Source organism: Hemiscyllium ocellatum, chromosome 37, assembly GCF_020745735.1.
Source record: "Hemiscyllium ocellatum isolate sHemOce1 chromosome 37, sHemOce1.pat.X.cur, whole genome shotgun sequence".
Lineage (NCBI taxonomy): Eukaryota > Metazoa > Chordata > Chondrichthyes > Orectolobiformes > Hemiscylliidae > Hemiscyllium > Hemiscyllium ocellatum.
This window is the reverse complement of record NC_083437.1, coordinates 23,357,919-23,380,598: the sequence shown is the minus strand read 5'-3', so window position 1 is coordinate 23,380,598 and position 22,680 is coordinate 23,357,919. Positions and strand designations below refer to the sequence as shown.

At 41.6% G+C, this 22,680-nt stretch overlaps 2 protein-coding genes across 2 annotated transcripts in view; both read right to left on the bottom strand.

Moving 5' to 3' along the window:
- Nucleotides 1-5,567: 5,567 nt before the first annotated feature.
- Nucleotides 5,568-9,398, bottom strand: LOC132833691 (transmembrane protein 240). Its single transcript, XM_060852172.1, has 4 exons — nucleotides 9,059-9,398; nucleotides 8,780-8,886; nucleotides 7,943-8,151; nucleotides 5,568-7,171 (listed from the first exon to the last, which is right to left on the bottom strand). The coding sequence occupies exons 1-4, from the start codon at nucleotides 9,113-9,115 to the stop codon at nucleotides 7,023-7,025; spliced, it is 522 nt and encodes a 173-aa protein (XP_060708155.1). The 5' UTR covers nucleotides 9,116-9,398; the 3' UTR covers nucleotides 5,568-7,022.
- A 544-nt stretch (nucleotides 9,399-9,942) lies between these two features.
- ssu72 (SSU72 homolog, RNA polymerase II CTD phosphatase) overlaps nucleotides 9,943-22,680 on the bottom strand; it is a 94,518-nt gene continuing 81,780 nt past the window's right edge. Inside the window, exons 3-5 of the mRNA XM_060851904.1 lie at nucleotides 13,600-13,739; nucleotides 13,390-13,508; nucleotides 9,943-10,213 (exon numbers count right to left, since the gene is read on the bottom strand). Of these exons, the coding sequence (XP_060707887.1) occupies nucleotides 10,112-10,213; nucleotides 13,390-13,508; nucleotides 13,600-13,739 (361 nt within the window). The 3' untranslated portion in view covers nucleotides 9,943-10,111. The remainder of the gene's footprint in view (nucleotides 10,214-13,389; nucleotides 13,509-13,599; nucleotides 13,740-22,680) is intronic.

The following is a 22,680-nucleotide window of genomic DNA, read 5'->3' as shown; positions in this document are numbered from 1 at the left end:
GGTTGAAAATATAGTTTGAAGCTCAAACTAATTTTAAAATGGCAACCTTTGGAATTTTGTGCGGTTCATTCATTTAACTGTAAACTATTAACTGCTTAATAGGGGAAATGTACTGAGTTTCACAAAACTTTTACAATTAAAAGTCTCCTTTGGAATTCAGTATATTTTCCTCATTCAGCAAAATGAACCTTTCAGGTTAAAAGGTCAATGATAATGCCTGGTACATTGTCTCAAGCTCTCTTCTGCTGTCACAGGTCCCTGATTGAAGAATTGTATCTATTCTATCTGCTACAAAGTCATAGATACAACACCTTGAGAGTTTTATCTGGTTTGATGGAGGGCTTTGGAAACACAGACTTTGGATAAATCCAAGGAACTGACTTTAAATTGTATTAAAAAGTATTTACATGCCCACAGCACACAAACTGTTCTGTCCAAGTGTTTATGCTCCCTCAACAAGACTATTTCAGATCCTTTATCCATATTGTCCCTTGTGTTAGGCTTGTAATTTAATTCAAAAATATTTTCCAAGTGTATCCTTTCCACACTATTTACTATTTTATAAATATACAAAGAGGTCACCATTTTTGCACTTTCTGTCAAAATTGAAAATTCCAAGTTTCTTCACACCTCCATTAACCTGATCCTAGGGATTATCTCAGGATCTCTTCTTGCATTTTCTTTGATGCTTAGATAGCCCCCTTTTGTCTCAGCAACCAGGACTAGATACTCGATGTACAATCTGTCTCGGTACCGGAATTCAATCTCAAAGTCTTTGAGTTATTGTGCTATTTAGTATTCAGTGGGTCCTATTGATTGCCACTCTTAATTGGGTGAATACGTTGGACATCGAATCTACTGAGGCCTTTAGGCCTCCTCCTACTTTCGCTGTCTCAATGCCCCATGGGTCACCAGTTTCCTTTCCATGTCTTTTCACAACTGTCCCATCAGCCGTTGTCTTATCCAACTTATTTGGAATTTTTGAGGCTGCTTCCTTTCATTTGGTTTCCACTCTTGGTTTGCATTTGCCTGTAAATTTGCACATTCTATGTTGAATTTATGAAACCATTGATGGTTGGGTTAGTAAGGAAGGTGAGTGGGGGTGGGTGAGGGTTCTCAAGGGAAGCAGTGGGGAGTGATGCACATGCCAAAGGACGAAATCACCATCCCAACAAGTATAGCAAGAGAAGGTTGATGAGTGATCAGATGTGGGAGAATAGCACAACCTCCACAAAGAAAATGAAACACACAGGACTAACAGCGAAGGACTCAGTACTTAAATGTTCTAAAAGTTGGATGCACACCAATGTGTGGGAAGATCTCACAATTATGCCCACTGAACCAGATCATCTGCAGGCATTTTTAATCAATAAAGTGAAAACATTATTAATAATAATTGATCCAATGCCCTGACACCACAAAGAAAAACAATGCACCATAACACATTGTAAAGTGATTACTCACCATCACCTAGACTCACCAACACCCACATCTGGCACCTGTAAGCATTGTTGTTCCACATTTGCAAATCTTTTTATGGAGCACGTTAATTCGCAGCCTGCAGACGCTCAGATTAAAAACCTGAATGACTCAGTGAAACCCCCAGAAATCAATAAGTCCACCTAGAAATGACCTCTCCATAAGTTCACCCCCCAATTATAATCAAAAATTAGTGAACTCACCACATTATCTCTGCCAAGCTCAGAAATCAAAATTCATTGGGTACCCTTTCTATTGAGTATTTCCCAATGGCAGGCACAGTCCTGTTCTTGAAAAATATGTTTAACATAGTTCTTCGGCAAATGTGCAAACTTCAACCAGTTGAAGTCCTTGAGTATAGATCATTTCATCTCCAGGGAATATATCAGAATACACCTGCACAGACCGGATGTTTTATAGATATATCCAAAAGAAATCATACAAAATGATGGATAGGAATGAGGCATTAAACAACAGGGACACCGTCACACAGGATCAGCACACCCCCATTAAACTAATAATTCCACAATTACAGTGGGATCTTCCTTTACATGTTAACCTACACTCAACATAAGGGTCTTCTGCTCTTACAATCTAAACTGTTAACATGCTGTGAACAAGAATAAAAATGGCTCCGTATTGAGATATTCAGATTAGAAATCATGGCCCTGATACAATCTCAAATCAACGTAGAAAATGTTGGATGTCCTGAAGCCCTTTTCAGAACTTTCTTGTTGAATATAAAGCTGGACAGAACTCAAGCCCTGACATGCAACATACAGCAACCTGCCACAAAGAAGTGAACTTGGGGGTGGAAATGGTCACAATCCAATCTAAAGGTGTCACTAACAAAACAGGAATCACATTACGTATAGAAATGGAGTCACATCTGAGATTGTATGCAAATGAGAAAGGACCAAATTTGAATACAAGGGTAATGCAAGGTGCAAACATTGAAGATCATAGGAAAATTGACCGAGGTGGGATTGAAGGAATATTTCAGAAAAGAGTGAGGTAGGGAGGTTTTTGGGAGAATTTGCAAAGCTTAGGGCCTAGATGTTTGAACACGTGGTTATTTGTCAAAAGTGGATAAAGAATTGAGTTGTGTAGAAATCTCAAGGTTACAGGTGGTTACAGACACAGAAAGGACTTAAAATAGTGAAATTTGGAGCAAGGATGTGAATTTCAAAACTGAGGCATTGCTGGATTGGGAACCAACAGAGTTCAGCAAGTAAAGGATGTTAGATGAACAAGACTTAAAGCATATTTCCGGTGGAAGACCTGAGGCAGAGTGGAGTTGGGTGATGTTAGGGAGGTGATAAGTAGGCAGGCTTAGAAATGGAACAGGTTGAAAGGTTTTCTCAGGAGAAATCAAATGTCAACATTACAAGTGGTCTAGTTCAGTGCTTGGCTTTAGCAAAGGACATGAATGGAATCAAAGGCTAGGAAAGTGTTTCCGGTAGGAAAATAAGACAAAGGCTGGGGTTAATTAATCTTTAACTGAAGCAAATTTCTCCTCACCCAATACGGGATATTAGACAAACAGCATGACAAATCAGAGGCTGTGGAGAAATTGAGCTGGTGACAAGGCAAGGTTGAGGTTCTGATCTTCAACTTATCAGCATGATGTAGATTTGGAAAAAGTGCTCAAAACATTTCCACAAGAATGGAGACAATTTTCATCAAAGAAAGCTAAAAGCGCATAGGAAAGTGAAGCAGGAGTAGGTCATTTGGCCCATCCAGACTGCTCCACCATTTAACCAAATCTTGGCTGATCTGCTACTTCAGTGCAATTTTCCTCCATTATCCCTCAATATCTAGAAATCTATCAAACAGGTTGAGGCTCTTTATACTGGTAAAAAGAGAAAGCAGAGTAGTAATACAATGGAAATCTTGATGATTATGATGGAGTTTGATAGAGTAAATGTAGAGAATATGTTTCTACTTGTGGGGGATCCCAATCTAGAGGTTGCAAATGAAAGAAAAGGGAGCTACACATTGCTCATAAGAGAATAGGCATCACATTGTACATGAAAGGTTTGCAGTGAATAGAAAGAGAAACTGCTCATGAAAGGGGAGTGTGGTGACGGTTACATACACAGGTTCACCATTTAGAGAAATGAGGACAAATTAAATTATGCGCAGTGAAGGGGTTACATTAAGGAATGTTGATTCAAAAAACCTAAGGCTCTTCACATAAATGAGATCAAGAAAAAAAGATGAGCAAAGAAAAACATTTGAGGGATAATTAAAACTTGGTCAAAGGGTGAGTGTAAAGAGAGCTTGGGTCTTAAGAGAAGTGGAGAGGTTTGGTAGTGAATTCCAAAGCTTGAGGCTGATACAGCTAAAGATGGGCTGAAGTATGAATGATTTGAACATGCTTTGTTCTAATTATCTGACCATTTATCCTTAGCACTAAATCCCTCCTGTAATTAACAATGCATAATGCAAATTTCAGTGATTTTTTGACTGAATCATCAGGAGTATTATGTATGCAAAAGCAAAGTCATACTCAGTCACTTAGGACACATAGTGAGATTACCCTGCACACAAGGATGGGCTATAAATGTTTCCCACATCAGCAATGTCCATATCCACTGAGTGAATTTTAAGAATGGCAGCATCCTATAGAAATTTGGGGGTCAGATTCACATTATATACACAGATAATCATAGTAGACTGTCACTGGACATAAAGGACCAGTCATATTGCATCACAAATGGAAGGATTGATAGTAAACACAAGGATGAAGTGTTTAGATTGTATACATAAAAATGACATATTACAACATAAAGGGAGCACACTGCACACCAAGTGGGTCACAGTTTAGACAGAGAAAACAATCTTCCTTTCCTTTCATTATGACTCAAGTCATTTTATCCAGATAGTAGTAAACATTTCATTTGATGTTTGAATGACCTCTTAAACAACCTCATTCACATGAAGTGAGTGAGCTCTGCCTTCAGAACAAATCTCCTGACTGTAGCCTTAACTTCTACTTCATATGAGGGAGATACAGCTCAGCAAAGGACTTTGGTGAACATCCTTCAATACTTACCTAAGTGTACCCTGCTCTCTTATGAATATGCCAATTGAACATTCCAGTTCATATCTTACACTTGAGCTTAGTTAGCCCATAATGGCAGAATAGATAGAACAAACTGTTCTCAAGAGTATAAACAAGAGATATAGGAATAATTTTCAAGTGTAAAAGATTAGAAGACTGCATTAGAACCTTTAATTCTTTTTAAAACTTAATTCCCAAGCCAATATTTATTGAGAAGCCCCAGAGAAGGTTATGCTGAATCAGCTTTTTGAAATCAACTGATTAGCGTTAGATAATTCCAAAAGGAAGTTAAGGCGTGATCACATCACTCTGGGCTGGGGTTACACAGGCCAGGCTGGGGAAGGCTATTGGATTTCCTTCACCAGAGGTATCAATCAGATGGGGTTTTAAAGACAATCCAATAGTTTTGAAGCTATTATTTCTAACATTGCAGAGGTTCATCAGGTTGTGGAGTGCTATGGACACACTTTAGAATACATTAGATAGCAGATTATAAGAAAGAGAGACAATGGAAAAATAGTTGGCATGCAGGATTAGAACTACTGCTCAAATCAAGCATGGTGGGGCTGAATGGTCTGTTCCCATGTTGCAATTTCAATGCAATTTTGCAAGTCATTTGACTTCTCCCAATTTGTAATATTAAAAAGAAATGGCATTAATAGGGAAGACTGCCCCTAAATCCACAATGACTGCCATTTATCGGGTTATTTTCATACAGGTTCTATTGAGGTCACCAGCTTTTATGGTTCTTGAGATTTAGTTAATTGGGCTGTGATTATCAGGATGGGGGCTCTGGTTACCAGGAAGCATCCTGCTTATGGGGCTCCCAGTTACCAGTTCTGGTCACATTAGCCATTTCCATTCTATTCATTGATCCTTTAATCTCTTTGTAAATTCCCTGGATAGTGTTCATCCATCCCAGGGAATTGACTCTAGTTCTGGCACCCACACAACAAAAAAAATCTAAACCTTACACAAATCAACATCAAAATGACTTTTAATTTTTTTTTTCTTGGACACGTTTCACATCCACCTGTTCCATATTTTAATTTGTGCCTTCAGCCCATCTCATCCTTGTACATTTCACACACATTTCCACAAGATAACAAATCAGCACTAGTGAGAAAGAAACTAACAATTAACAGGCATTGGAACAGCTCAGATATCCCTCTTTACCTGATCTCTCATCCCAGTCAGAATTGTGTTCAAGTACCTGAGAGCTGATAGCATTGGACATATGTCTTTTTGGAGATGTATGGGAATTTATTGTATTTTCCTCTGAGAAAGAGGGGGAATTCAACATTATTACACAGTTAGCAAGACAGTTTGGGGCATTTTCCAGTCAATCGTTTTTATATTACTAACCAATTCTACCTGCTGCCCTCAGAGTTCAGCTCTCTACACCAGGTAGATACTCCAGCTGCCCAGTCAAATCTCTCCTGTTCCGCAGCAATGACTGGAGAGGAATGGCATGTACCAACCTTCCAGTGCAAGAGGGTTTGCGTAGAGATGCACAGGATAGGAAGGGGCAGATAGTTGGAGGGAATGGGAATGACTGGAAGAGGCAATTTAACAGCCCTCACATCTAACTAGATAAAACAATTACAAATTTTAGTTACAAATTACAGTTCCTTCTGTTGCAATATTAAACTTCAATAAAAGGAGGAGCCATGGGAATTGATATTTTTTAATTGTGGTGGCATGTACACAGTACTATAGACTACTGAATCTTTGCACATCATTTGGTAATATCCAGCAGAATTGCACAATTCTAAATTGCTTCAAACCATGGGGTCTGGGACCTGATTTCAGCCTTGAATTTCTTGACTGAAGATGCTCCTATTACCAAAAACTAGGTCCAAACATTCCCACTTCCAAATAATTAAGATTCCTCCACAACAAAACACCAGGGCATTTTAAAGTCTAAACTGATTGATTGGACTAAATTTCTAACCAACACTGGACATGGGTACTCTCACTTTGCAGTGACCCTGAGGATCAATGTACTCCTGGGTTGGTTGCAATTATTCAGGTTGTGATTACATTTCATCCACAAACTGTGGGATCTTAAACGTTACCTTCGAAAGAGACAGGAGTCCCATTTATCTACCAGGTCACACAGACTCTGGTTGACTGGTAGGTGGGTGGAGAGAGGTCAGTGTACACAGGCAGGGAAGGAGGTCTTTGAGCATATATTAACATAATGGGGTGATCTGCGAAAAAGTTAAAACCAGATTACCAGTGAGTCATCTCCGAGCACCTCTTGTCCTACGTACTCAAATAAGAAACGAATACAGAGAAGCAGCCGCTTTGGGCAGTTACCCAGGGTATTTACAGAATGTACAGGTCACTCCAGCTGCCTTATGACAGCCACCATCACATCAGGAGCAGCAGCATTGGTTTTCATCCAGTTTAAAACACAGTCTGGAGTCACCACAGGCTCCTAGTTGAGTCCCAGCTTTCCGCCAGTTAAAAGTTACAGGTGTCGGGGGCTAGGGTGCCCGTTGTGATATAGTTTCTGTTTGATATGCACCATGTTCCCTGCTGAGTCCTCATACTGCCGGTGAGAACGTCTCCTGAAATCCTTCAGACTGCATAACCTTGGGATCCAGGACCAGGAATTATCTGCAAAAGGGGATGAAACAGCATCTTAGAGAAGTGCGTACGTGCGGACACATCAGCAAAATTTACTCTCACATCCAGTGCCTGAACTTCTGTCCCAATCCGGATTCACTGCTCCCAGTGCCTGAACCTCTGTCCCAATCCAGATTCACTGCTCCCAGTGCCTGAGTCTCTGTCCCAATCCAGATTCACTGCTCCCAGTGCCTGAACCTCTGTCCCAATCCAGATTCACTGCGCTCAGTGCCTGAACCTCTGTCCCAATCCGGATTCACTGCTCCCAGTGCCTGAACCTCTGTCCCAATCCGGATTTACTGCTCCCAGTGCCTAAACCTCTGTCTCAATCCGGATTCACTGCTCCCAGTGCCTGAACCTCTGTCCCAATCTGAATTCACTGCTCCCTGTGCCTGAACCTCTGTCCCAATCCGGATTTACTGCTCCCAGTGCCTGAACCACTCTCACTCAATCCAGATTCACTACTCCCAGTACGTGAGACTCACTCAATCCAGCTCAACGCAACACATGGTCTGTACAAATCAGAAAAACCGAGACAAACCAATCACAAATTTTAATGTCTTAGAATTTCAATGAATTTAATCCTCAAGATCTGTCCAAACCGGATTTCTGAATCAAACTGACCCCAGAATGGGTCGGGGTCAGGGAGAGATAGGTTGGTGAATCCAAAAGATTTAAAAACGAGGGTAGGTTTTCGGTGCAACCCAGCTACATCTGAAAGGCTTGTCCACCTCCCCACCTTCCTCTCAGTGAGTCACTCACCGTAACGCCGGCTTGTCCTCCATGCCCTGACAACACAGTGAAGGACACCGTCCATCCACACCAGGAACCAGCTGATACAGAAGCCCAGCAGCAGGCCCAGCATCAGGTCAATCTCCTGCTTTGTCACATTGTCCGTCACAAAGTAATTTTCCGAGGAATCGACCACAGACTGATCAGCATCATAGGGAATTACATAGTGAATGTGGTGCCTGAAAGAGAGTGGGGGGAGAGAGTCAGAGGTAGACAAGACTGAGAGAGCAGTGAGACATTGTTCAGTGAGCTAGCAAGTGGGCTGGGGGGTGCAGTGAGTGCTGGAGTGGGAGATGTGGGGGTAGAGGAGGGAAGTGTGGGGGATGTGAAGGGGGAAGACTTGTGGGGGAAAGTGTCTGAGGGGAAAGGGAAAATGGTGGAGGGAAGAGGGGGGCTAATGTGGTAGGAGGAGCTATGGGGAAGAGGATGGAAAAGTCTAGAGGAGAAGACAGGAGTTTGGGGAGTGAGGGAAGGAGCTGTGGTGAGAAGGAATGGGGACGTAGATGAAAGGGAATGAAACAGGGGCTGCAGAAATAATGAAGGAATGGGAAGACAGGGAGATTGTGAGGGAAGAATGATGGGAGGTTTGGGGAGAGGGAATGAAATGTTGTTGGGGGGAGGAGGGAGTGATGAGAACAGAGCATCGAGGCACAGTGGGGGTGACCATGAGAAGAGGGGATGGGGTGACACAGTGAGTGGGGTCACACCAGTCAGGTCCCACTAAGACAAAAGAGGAGGCCCCTCCTGCTGCTGGGAGCGATGGCGCTGGGGAGGGGGTGGAGGGTGAGGGTGGAGGTGAGCACTTACCTTCCACAGTTGCAGTGACAGACCCGGTCTTCACCTCGTAAATGCGGGAGGATGTAATTGTGGAAGCGGTCCAGCAGCGCGTTCATATCCACGATGCAAGCTATCGCCTGTGAAGAGCGGACAAGTGAAGGCAGAGCAGGTGAGGGAGTGTGTGAGTGTGTGAGTGTGAGTGTGAAGCCCGGACAAGCCGCCGGCTCGGAAAGCCCGGTCACCGCCGCCAGCCTCATGCAAATTACCGCAACACACAGCATGCAGCAGGCGGGCCCGGGCGCCGCTTACCATCACCATGGACGTCCCCACCAACATGAAGATCATGGTGTTGGCGGTGAGGAGCATAAATCGCAGCCACTGCTTCCTCCTGGCCGGGGGGGGGGGGGGGGTTGGAAGTGGGTGCAGCGGTCCTCGGGCACCGCTTCACTCAGTGGCCGCTCCCCCCTGTGCTCTCAGTCCCGGGGGGTGGTGAGGGAGGGAGGGGGAAGGGAGAAGTCGGGGGGGAGGGGGCAGTCCTCCCCCGGACCCTTGAACCGTTCACCCTCCCCTCCCCCGTCCTCCCTCACTCAGTCCTGTCCCTCCACAAACAGCAGCAGTAGCAGCAGCACGTCTCTCCCGCCCCCATCCCCCTCGGAATCCCTCACATGCGCCACATTACTGCCGCCGCTCGCTCGCTTCCTGCCGCAGTTACAAATTGATCCGCCCCACGGTCGATAAATAATTCAGAGGCAGGGCTTAATTGGGAATAGGTGGCGGCAGTAGCAGAGGGCGGGGGGAGAGAAGCGATACAAACCCTGAAACGGTAGTTTTTTTTGGAGGGGGGGGGAAAGGAAGAGCTGGAAGGTGGAGTTACCCCCCCCCCAGTGCCTTCCTTTTTCATGATAGCTGCAGAACCCCCCCCAACTTGGTGCTGACATTGCAGCGCCCAGGCAGGGCTGTGTGTGAGTGTATGTGTGTGTGGGGTGGGGGTGTGCTGCCGATCTGTATTCATCACCATATCCAGCACTCACATCAAACCCACAAATTAGCACCACACCGTTAACCAATCCATCCCACCGGTGTCTTTCTCTCTCTTTCCCCTCTCTCTCTCCCCCCCCCCCCCCCCATTATTATTGTGTGTGTAAACATGTGAATTGTAATGATTGGAGAAATAAACAGACAGGAGGCTGGGCTCTGACCAAGGATTCTGTTTTAATGAAGCTTCATGGTGGAGACACCTTGCACCATCGTTAGATGGAGACTGTGCTACACGTTACAGTACCAGCGCCGAGCAGCGGTTCAAACTTAAAATAAACTATAAATTATATACAGATCAGCACCGCAGAGCCCACCGCCCCGCCCTCAGTAGAAGCAGACAGTGTGAAGGAAGGTCCGGCCGCTCTTCTCCTCCAGCTCCTGGATAAGTTCATCGATCTCATTCTCCATGTCTTCAGTCCGCTGGATCTAAACACAACCAACACGGCAAAAAGGTCAACGTTGAACAGTGGGACCGTGAAAAGGACGGAGAGGCGAAGGAAGACGAAGTGGGAATGGTACGGAAGGGGGAGAACGAGAAGGAAGTGAAAGAGTCAGGGATGAGGAGCACAGCAGATTGCTCTTGCTCTCCGAGCGTTACAATGGCAAGCGATTACTGGCTGACCTCGGCTCCAATCGATCCAACTGGAGGTTGGTTACAAAGGGAATCTCACCAGTTGAGAGTAACTAAAAACAATCTGGACTCTTGTTTTAGCATGTGGGGGGTGGGGGGGGGGTGGAAGGAGAGGAGAAGAGAGAATCTATAAACTAAACCACAATTTAAATATTTCCATCAATATTTCACCCACTTTCCCGGCTCCAGGTGAGGGAGGGGTCAGCCTTGCGCCTAGTTCTGACCTCGCGTGAACCATAATCATTGGGGGGAGTTCAACAGGGGCAGGGCTCTGGAGCCCTGGCGCAAATCCAGCACAAACTGCTCCGTGCAGAGAGTTTCCCCTTGTTGGGAGTTAGCCTACTGCCTGGCTCACCTTCCCCATTTTATTTCACGTTCTGTACTCAGGTTGGGACTAAGGCCCTGACGCCTGTTTCTCAAAGCCTTCCCTTTCCTCTTCCCAATTCCCTCATTCCCATAAGACTCCAAACTGCAGAACCTTGCAACATTTAAACAATTTAGAGGGTTACAAGGTTCTGGATTCAAGTCCCACTGAATTAAGCACAAAAATCATCGAAAATGTGTTTACTTATTTTCATTCTAAAAGAGTAAACCAGTTATTCAAACATCAAAAATAGGGAAATGCTAGAATCTATTAAGGATGTGTTAATGGAACACTTAGAATATCAATTAATTAGGCAGTATCTACAGATTTATGAAAGGCAGGTTATGTTTGACAAATCTTGACATTTTTGCAGTTGTAAGGCTAGCTGATTAGGCAAGGAAAAACAAGAGTAGATAATGAAGCACTGGATTTTTAAAAGCTATTAATATGTCAGCAATCATGCATGAGGTTATCACATGAAAATTGGCTCATGGGACTGGGGTTAAGGAAAAACTACAGTAACCAAACTGTAGGGATAACAGGCCATTTCCAAAGTGGGCAGGCTCTATCAAAGTGTACTGTAAATGTCACTACTTTAGGTCTCAGGTCTTTACAATCTAAAACTTAACCCCCTCATCTGAGTGTATTGTATCCAAGTTTGTGATTATTCTGTCAGTAAGCTGCAAGAAGGATGCTAAAAGGCTGGAAAGAAATATGGACAAGAACACATAACTTTATATATCCCCACATATTCTACCTTATCTAATTTGGAAGGAAAAAAATAGGAAAAGCAGTTTATTTTTTGAAATGCAACCATTGGGAATATTAGAGAAATCTGGGTGTTCTTGTATATGAATTAAAGCAGATTAAAAAATAAAAGTGTGAACATTTAACTGTAATTGTATAGCATCTTGGGGAGACCAAATCTGTGAGTGCTGTGTATTGCTTTAGTCTCTTTACATAAAGGAGGATATGCTGGTTTCGGAAGGAGTGCAGCCAGGATTCACTTGACTGATTCCCAGGATGAGGAAATGGCCATTAAAAGGAGAGATCAAGTAGACAGACTACATTCTCAAATTTTTAGAATGGGAGATTATCCCATTGAAAAATAAAAATAAAAGCATTGATAGGATAGGTACAGGAAGGATGGTTCCCTGGACCACAGAGACTAGAACAAAGGGTTAGAGTCACAGAATAAGAGGAGTTGCTGTTTAACAGGCTTCACTCAAGGACCTTTAGAATTGTCTACCAAAGAGAGCTGTGTATGCTCAGTGGTTGAGTATGTTCAAGACAGAGACGATAGAGTTTTGGATACAAAGATAAAAGGATATATCGTGTGGGAGGGGAGATCAATTATGGTCGTCTTGAACAGTTAAGTAGGCTCAAATACCAAAAAAAAGGGATAGATAGAGTCATCATCCATTTGTGTTCATATTTCCATTCTAGTAGCAGACTTGCACTCAACAATTTTGCTGAATGTAATTTGGCTCAATATCTCCCAGTAGGAACTGAATTCCAAGAGTGTTCTTCACTTCATGGTGGTTTTTATGGTTAGGTTTCAAATTGACAGTGCAGGGGTTTTAGATAATCAGCTTCAAAGTAATAGTGACAAGATATGACCTTAGTGAGCAGACAATGAGCTTAACTGGGAATACTGGTTAGTTTTTAGCGATGAAATAGCATTTCATCATTTTGTCCTCTCAAGCGCATTTTACCCAAGTACAGATGTCTTTGGTTACTGCACTGCATGGATATCAATTGGTAACTGGATACTTTCTATGAATTTTGCTACTTGGTAAGTATCCTAGTGTTCCACAAGATACTCAGCATGAGACTCTAGGACACTTTTCACACTGTCCAAAATTTTGGGCTTTTGGGATTAACATTCCTGCACTATGAATATGAACCAAACCAGTTGCAGCCTTATATTAAAGATCAGTATAGAAGCCATTTAGTTTCTTGTTATACAGGAAATATAGAATAGTAATAATTGTCCAGATTAGGTAGTGTAAGTGAAAAGAGAGACAACATTATAAGAATAGTTACTTCAGAAAACTACGAATAATTGCAATATTCCGGCACCAAACAGCTTGTTATCAGCTTTACCCCAAAGAATGTTCAGAAATCAAACTTGCATACTTTAATCCAATTTTGTCAAGGATACAGCTGCAGTAAAAGTGGCATTAGTGTAACAAACTTGGAGCATCGCGTAGAAGATCCTAGCACTGGGCATTCTGAAAGACTTCATTATTGCTCTATCAAAAAATGGCTCAACTTCTATTGATTGTTCCTCACTTGAGCCACTGTCACCACCTGTAGAACACGTGCCAAATTGGCAGACTTACCAGATGTCAACATGTTGCAAAACATGTTCCATATTCATTAGTCCATCACATGAAAGTAACTATGTAATATCCTTACAAAAATGTCAAAATTGCAATGTGAATAAAATGTGTTAAGTGTTCAGTAAAACAGATAAATTCACCTGCAAACATTTGGCTGGATTACAGGAGATCGCATTTGGATTCATTGAGATGTTATTCTGTGCTGTGCACTGTTTGATATCCTTTCCCAGTCCTCCCAATACACAAAAGGTGCAACACTTACACATTGGCACAGTTCACAAATGAGGAAAGCTCCGATTGTGGCTTCTTCATGATTATCCTGAATGTCCACGTTTATGACATGCACTGACTGGAATGTCTCCTGTTCTCTCGAATTCAGATCTGGGAAATCATAATACGGGGGCATCAGCAAACCACGTTTCATAAGCAGCAAGGTCAAAGGCTTGGCGAACACAAGGGATGGCCATTTTACCTTCAAGCACCTGATCGTATACCCGTTCCTCACAGGTCACTATTAGATCAAACTGGTCTTTGCAGGTCTGGAAACGTTCTGGTCGAGATTTTATCCGCTTGTTTCTGTCCAACATGTGAAGAATTCCGTTCTGTGTATATCTGCACTGAGGTCAAGGAATGTAATGTACACATGAAGTAAACTATAAACGTGTATAGGATTTGGATTTTCCAAAGCTTATATGCTAGACCCAGTTAAGATAATCTCTAATTTACATACTCAGATTACAAATCCAGGCAGAATACTGGGAAATAAAAAAAACTTAACGTAGGTGTTGCTGGAGAGAACAGTATTTATTTGTCTCTATTTGCTCGTGTGCAGAGTGACTCGCTGAGTGATTTCAGGGTCAGTTAGGGGTTAACTACCAAGAATTTGGAACATATATAAACCAGACTGGGCATAGTTGGCAGATTTCCTCATCTAAGAAAAAGGACGAGTGAACAAAAGCTGTCCATGTCCTTTCGGGAATACAATTTGTCGTCTTTATTTGCTCTGGCTTACATATGACTCCATATACCAGTAATGTCATCACTAAAATGGCCTAGCAAGCCACTCAGTTGTATTAAACTGCCACAAGGACTTAAAGGAATGGTACCAGTGTCTCCTAAACTCCCAGAATGCAGTTCAAAAGCAGTCCATCACTGGCTTTTCCAGGAAAATTAGAGTTGGGTAATAAATATTGGCCTATCTAGCAACACTCACATTTAATGAACAAATAAAACAAAATGATAAATTGTTACAACAGTAAATGATTGTTTTGTGGTCATCTTTGAGGCTAACTTTCAATTCAGGATTTATTAATTTCAGTTGTGATGGGATCTGAACCCATGTCCATTGAACATTGGCCTGGATCACCAATCCAGTGAGATTACCTTCCATCAATTTCTCCCCTCTTATTTGACTGCCTGCTTCAAATTTACTTGTTCCTTGTATGGTAATATGCAGAAAGCCCTCTTAAAAAATTAACAAACAGCTTTCACAAGACTCAATTTTAAGTTATGAAACCTGCAGTGTTTGGTCCTGATGACTTTAATATCAGCATAATGGAATAGCTCAGCCCAAAACAGGAGTGACGATGAATTGTGTTTTATCATCGCAATCATCTAAAGTTTATGCAGTGAAAGAGGTCTTTACAACTGCTGAGAGAAAAACTTTTCCAGCCAAAAGAGTCTGCATTAAAAAAAATCCAATCTTATTTAAACTAAAAGCAACATTCTGTTCAAACAAGAAGCTTCTTCCCCAGTTTTCAGGCAACAATATGCATCTTAGTCATCACAAACAGCAATAACACTGTCTTGAAAGTTGCAGTCAGATGTATTACAGCATGAATGGTTTGATGGCTGCAGTGAACAAGGTAGTATAAAGCCCAACAAGGTAAATGATTACTAGATCAATACAACAGCAACACAACCCACTCAATAACAAGCTTTCTTTGGTATTGAGCTAAACGTCAGTCACATGGTCATTATGTAGACTAGATCTCACCCCACAGCAGCAGGTAGCTCAGACCACTTGGTGCTTCCAGTTTGTCAAAAGTCTTGTTTCTATTGAGATTTCAGCTCTCCTCCAAAGTCCTTCAATGAAGATTTGGCAGAGTGAATATCCTATCAACCATCATATTCACTGGACATCTGCCACCTAACTGCTATCAAAAAGCCCTACTTTAAATCATTTGCAAAAACAGAGCACCAATAATAACCAAACACTCAGGTAAGTGAGAGTATGCATTTGACTTGGAAACATATCTGACTATCTGAACCAAAGATTCAACCAACTGAGACACAAAAAACCCTGGTTCGTGAACGGTGCTAAGGATTGAATAGTTCATTTTCTCTCCCCCTAAAATGAGGGGGCAAGTTTAAAGATATGCATACCAGTGATCAGCTCACTAACTGTAACCCATACAGAAAATCCCCAACCTCAAAAGTTAGCTGAAAAATGCAAACACTACATTCACGTAAACAAAATGGCTTGCTAGAATTTGCTGTTTAATCACAGAATTCCGAAGCTGACAGGTTTACCTCAGTATTACTACACAGTAATCAATGGAAATAAATTTAAACCTCAAATGTTTCAGAATGGGAGCAGCTGTCTAGCTTTTAAGGTTAGAGTAGGATGCTGATGATCCAATTATCCACTACATGACCAGTTACAAGTCACCAGGAATTTGGAATACAGAAATGCTTTAAAATCAATCTTACAAATAAGGTTATGGAAAGGTGGCTGTCAAGATAAAATTAGGCAGATTATCTCCCGAAATAAAAAGAGCTGCACGAGCAAATTCTGCAAGGATTACGTTGAATTCGTGCAAAATAGTCTGTTACATTCGGTGAACTCAGGGAAATCTGACAATCCGAACCAAAGATTCAACCTGCTGAGACACAAAAAACCATGGTTCGTGAAATGTGCTAAGGTTTGTCTTGAGTTGCTTTGGAAGTGCGCCATAGGTGAAAAGATACATACCCCAATCTCTCAGAAAAATAATGTCAGAGCACATTAATTTTGGACACAAAATCAAGTTGTGTCTCTCAACATCAAAAATGACCCCCAAAAAACTGAGGCTTTGCACAAACACTGAACTGTATCTCTATCAAGCAATGTGACATTAAAATGCTGTGAATTTTATTCCGAATTTGTCACTGTGCTTTGACTGCCATAGTATGTGTATGTATCAAACCCCAGTAGAGATGAGGAAATTGTTTAGCCTGATTGATTCTTGAATGCAGAAATCTGACTCCATAGAATGCTACCCGTTCAGTTTTTCCTCCACAATGATTTGTTAAATTGTTTGTGGTAATTAGCTTTTAAATTTCTTACAACTTAGCACTGGAACGAAATGGTATTAACATTTACTGGCAATTCTAGTACATTTTAATTTGCTCCAACCTTCTCTGAAATAATGAGAAATCTGGATGAGAGGGAGAGAAGACAGCAATTGTCAGCTCCAGTTGAAGATAACAGGTACTTGAAATAATATTTTTACATATAATCACTTTTCATAGCTTCAGGACAACCCCAAATGAATTACTTTTGAAGACTGGTCATCTTTATGTAGGGAAACACTACAGTAAATCACTTATTTTGGAATAGACCAACTCAGTATCTGTATTCGGTACCAAAGATTATGGTATCCACCAATATTCATCTCCCATTCGAAGCTTTAGCCTCAGCTAGCTTGTTGAGGGGTGGTACTGATGATCAGCCCACCTCATAAAGGAGTTACTGCTAAATATTCCAGAACATACTGCCATGAGTACAATCATGTCCGATCAAATAATTGGATGTCATTATCCACCTGCCTCCAGTTAAAGTTAGTCCACAGCTTGGAGGGCAGAAAGGTTTATTAAAGCAGTGGGTAACTTGAACCACAGCAGTGAGGGCAGAGGTTTGATTTATGGGCCATTAACTAATACAAATTATGTGCATAACTACCCTTTTGGTGATTGTAACAGTGGCAGTGGTTGTGTTTTGTTTCGTTTCCAAAGGGAAAAAGAGCAGAGAGGGGAAAAACAGAGGGAAGAGAAAACAAACAAAGCTTTCAATCTCAATTCTTTTCTATATTAAACAAGAAAATGTGGGCATGTGCAGACTGGACTGTGCCTGGCCAGGCCCATCTGTTTCACCCCAACTCTATTGCACATTGACAGTTATTATTCAGTGCCAGACAAAAAAAGTCACTGAACGGGATAGATAGCCAAAGTGTAATGGAAGAAACCTGGCCTAGTAATGAAGGACATGGAGAGAAAACAACACCAAAAGGCAATTTGAAAGTCAAAGACCACAATGTGGCTTATTTGGAGGTTGGTCCATGAAAACAGGCAAGTAAAATATTGGTAAATGAAGGTAAATCAAACAACAGGCGTCCCTTAGGCATGTGGAAAATACCTCACGTGTGGAGGAAGGAACTGATAAATGAAAATCAAAAGATACATTACGAAACAGGGCGTTTAGTAATTTGAAGAAAGGTAAGATGGATGTGCATTACTGTTGTTTGAATGCTGTCCAATAGCAATTGTGTTTATAATGTGTGGTGTATTTATAGCAGTTGACTTTAACCTCAAGATCATTCCATTCCTTCTCCAGGATATATGTCGTTCTCCTTTAATGCAATGGTTGCACACTTTTACAACTCTGCATTGTAGAAAAATCGTGCTTTAGAAACAGCACTTAAAGTGTTGGCGATTTAATCACGTTACAGCCAACACACATTTCAAAAGTTCATACTTTAGAAACACTGTCCCAAATTCGTCAATCATGTGACAGCAAATTCAGGTTTAACGAAACGCATTATAACAGAACAAACTGTATTAATCCAGGTAAAATTAATTACAAATGGATGAACATTCAAGGCTGAATCTTGGAATTGCTAGAAATTTAGCGATGTCTGGAAATGTTAATAGAGCAAAACAAAAGAAAACGCCAATTCAGAATGTTTGTAATGACACCGCCAAAAACATTTTGCTAAGCACAAAGATTTATTATAAATATACAAGTCACTGTGGACTTTTTACATCAATGTTCTGAAGATGTTCTTTAAATAAATCAGCCTAGATTAATTCAGCAATTATATCCACAATTGTTCTGTTTACATTTAGTTGAACACATACCTGCACCCAATACAGAAAGGCAGTGTCCATTATCTCTTGCTGAAATATTTGATGATTAATACTTGCTTTCCATCTTGAACACATCAAATAGAACAGGCCACTTGTTCTCTGGTATCTTCAGGTACAAGTTATACTGAAGCTCTAACTTGGAGGCATCAAAATATTTTGCACTTTAATAAATTATTTTAAGACGTTGAGGGGGTGGAAGTTATGGAGACATCCAAATATAGAAGGAAAACTGTGGTTGAACATTTAAAGCACAGATTTGTGGATCATCTTGGGAAATGAGCATGGCTTCAACCTTTCTTAGTGCAACATAGTCACTTCCAGACTTCATGTAGAATACAAGACTGACCAATAGCTGAGCATGTCAAAATGGAGAGAGAGATTTTGCTTTTACTGATTGACATCGGCGCAGGATCTTTCCAAAACCCACACCATACATTCAAGAAACTTATACAACTGTACCTACTTGAACAACTGACTGCACCACTATTAGTCATCAAACCCCCAAGTCTTTCTAATGAATATTCAAGTTGCAGTTGTTGAAAATAATTTGCTAAAAGCACAACAGGTGTGGCAGCATTGTTAGACAGAAATGGACTTCTGAATAAGTCACATATAATACATTAATGCTGGTTCTCCCTTTCCACAATTTGACACTTCAAAAGTTTGTTTCTGACTCACCAGATGCTGCCAGAACCAGAGAGTGAATGTTTGTTTTATCACAGGTGTTGAATAATGGATTCACGTGGAGATTAGAGAGCATTTTGAGCAGGGAATGTCAGCAAAAAATGGTCAGTTATGAAATATGTAAGATTAGATTTGGAAGGCCAAGGGGTCCTCTCATTTCAAGTCACATACTTGCAGCAAGCAGTCTAGATGGTTGAAGGAGCAGTGCTCCAAAAGCTAGAGATTTCAAATAAATCTGTTGGACTATAACCCTGGTGTCATGAAACCTCTGAGCTAGTCTAACACCGGCACCTCCACATCAACACTATGCATACACAGGAATACTACAGCTTGTTGAAGACCATTCTTACACATTACTTTTTTTCTCAAGATGATTCTTGGAAAGGATTCTATTTTAGTGGAGAATTTTTGCACATGTTCCTAATAATTTTTCACATTAGTTCCTGTGTATGAAAGCAGTGGCAATGTGGCAGAGAGCCCAGTCACACTGTGAAAAGGTACAAATGGTCTGTTAGGATTATTCTATCATTGCTTGGCTAGAGAAACTGTAAACAAAATTCTCAATTTCTGCTGATATTCCCTTTCATGTCTGCACCACTTACTCCAGGTAGGGTAAAACAAAATGGAGCCAAAATGGGTATTCCTGATCTAAATCTACTGCTGCACCCACAAGGAGATTGCTTTACATTGCGCACAAACAGACAGAACAGCCGGTCCATTAAAACAGATGACCTTTTCTCCAATCTGAGTAGAAATAATCAGAGATCGAATTCCACTCCATCATAGCTTCTAACTACCAGAACAGAAAAATTGTGGATCTAGATGTTCACATTCTAGTAGAAGCTTGGTGCTGTATTACATGGCTTACAGGACAAGAAGTCATTCAGCCTATCAAATCCTATCACTTCTTTAAAAATGCTGTCCAATTAGACCCTCTTCATGATGTCCATGTTGCTGCATTTTCACTTATTTGTCAAATTCCCCTTACTTTCAAACTGCTTCCATATCTGAACTAGTCATTGCATTAAGAAAACCCATATTATCCCTAGTTTTTGTGGTCACTTAAAATCTCTCAATTGATGTTTTACCCTTTAGCCTTGGGATACTATTCCTCTTTATCTAAACCCTTCAAGATTTTAAGCAGCGCTATCAAAAGATTCCTCTTCAATTTCTCTGCTCTCAAGGAGAATGAACCCACTTTGCCATAGTTTCAACCATTTAACTCAGTTATGGAAACACTTCCTCATCAGCCAATCTCTAAAGGAAGGTGCTGGCCTTATGAATTGTCTCTGGACTAGTAATCCAGAGGTAATGTTCTGGAGATCCAGGTTTGAATCCTACGGTGGGAATTTGAATTAAATGTTTAGTGACTACCATGAAGTCATCTGGTTCAGTAATAATCTTTAGGGAACAAAACTACCAGCCTTCAGACTCCAGACTCTCAGCAACATAATTGACTCTGCATTGCCTTCTGAAAAGATTTGAGAAGTTATTCAACAGTATCAACCAGTGGAAAGGACTGGACAGACCACCTGTCACTTTACAACAAATACAGCCCTGGCGATACTGTGTACTGGGGGCTAGTGTCAAAAGAGAGCACTCTCGCATATCAACAGGGAGAAAGCGAGAACTGCAGATTAGAGTAGAGAGTGTGGTGCTGGAAAAGCACAGCAGCTCAGGCAGCATCCGATGAGCAGGAGAATCGACGTTTCGGGCATAAGCCCATCAGGAATCATTCCTAACCTGCTGTGCTTTTCCAGCACCACACTCAATCTTAATCAAACAACAGCCTGATATAAATCATACAATTGTACTTTACAGAATTTCAGGCATCACTACCCTGGGTACATCCTGTCTCACTGACAGGACAGATCCAGCAGAAGCAGTGGAACAATGGTATAGAGTTGGGAAGGAGCTAATCAAGGAGTCCTCAACATTGACTCAATTAAGTCTCATGGCATGACAAGGAACCTTCCCAATTAAGTTTCAATAGCTGAGCTCAATGCTACACAACATTTGGAGGAAACACTGGAGACAGTAAAGTCACAATGTACTGGGTGGGAAAATCCTCACAGAGCTGGCTCTGTGTTAGGTGGTGAGGGAACCAAACAGAAAAATGTACTTTATTTCATCTTCACCAATCTGCCTGCTGCAGGTGCATCTGTCCTTTTCTACAATGGTAAGTGTGACTACTGCAGAGTCCTTGGAGACAAAGTCCCACTTCACTTTGAGAATATCCTTCATTGTGCTGTGAGGCACCATCACAGTGTTAAGTGGGATAGTCTTTGAACACATTTAACAGCTCAGGTCTGAACATCTAAGATACTGTAGGCCATCAGCAACAGCAACAAACTATTTGAAACCTCATAGCCCAGCACATCCACATTCAATGTTCACCATCAAGCCCAGGGATTCCTGCTTCAAAGAAGAATACAGAAGGGCACGCTAGGAACAGCATCAGTCAGGCATAAAAAATGAGGTGTCAATCTATGAAGCCATAACATTAGCCAAGTAGCACAGCAGCAAATTTTAGAACAAAGTGATTCTATAACCTATGGATCAGACCGAACCTCTGCAGTCCTTCCATATCCAGTTGGGAATGGAGGTGGATAATTAACTCAGGACGGAAGAGGCTCCACAACCCACCTCATCCTCAAGGGAAAGCGCAGCACATCAGTGAAAAAGATATAGCTGAAGCATTCCCAACAATCTTCTGCCAGAATTACCGAATGGACAATCCAAATTTGTTCTCCTCCAGAAGTCCCCAGCCAATTTGATTAATTTTGTGATATCAAGAAAAACAGTTGGAGACACCAGATATAGAAAGACTTTGGACCTTATTAACATTCCAGCAATAGTACTGAAGACTTGTGCTCCAGAACTTGGTACTCCCCTAGCCAAGCTGCTCGAGTACAGCTTCAACACTAGTATCTCCCTGACCATGTGGAAATTTACCCAGGTGTGTATGCATGCAAAAACCAGGAAAGTCCAACCCAGCCAATTATTGCTCCATCAGTCTACACTCTCAGAAGTGATGGAAAGTGTCATGAATCAACAATTGCTCAGCAATAAATTACTCACTGGCACTCAGTTTGGGTTCAGGCAGGGTCACTCAGGTCCTAACCTCATTACAGCCTGCGTCCAAATTGGGACAAAAAGAGCTAAATTCTACAGGTAAGAGTGCAACTTTAACACCCAAGCCACCTTTGATGGACTGTGGCATCAAGAAGCTCTAGCAAAACTGGAATCACTGGGTATCAGAGAGAGAACTCTCCACTAGATTGCATCATACCTGGCATGTAAGATGATGGTTGTGGTGGTTGGAGGTCAGTCTTCTCATATCTCTGTAGTTCCTCAGCAGTGTCCTTAGCCCAAAGAACTTCAGCTGCTTCAATGATGTGCACGCAATAATAAGGGTCAGAAATGGGAATGTTCGCTGTCGACTATACAATGTTCAGCACCATTCACCCCTTGACAAACAATAGCATAACTGCTGCAAATCCCCAGGAACATCTTGGAGTTACCAGTGGCCAGAAATTGAACTCAACCAGTCATAGAAATACAGTGGCTAGAAGAACTGGCCAGAGTCTGGGAATCTTGCAAGTACTCACCACCATAATCCTCAAAACCTGTCCATCTACAAGACACATGTCAGGATGGATATTCTCCACTTGCCTGAATGAGCCTGTGGCTGCAACAAAAGCTTGATACCATCTTGGACAAGGCAGCCTGTTGACTGGCA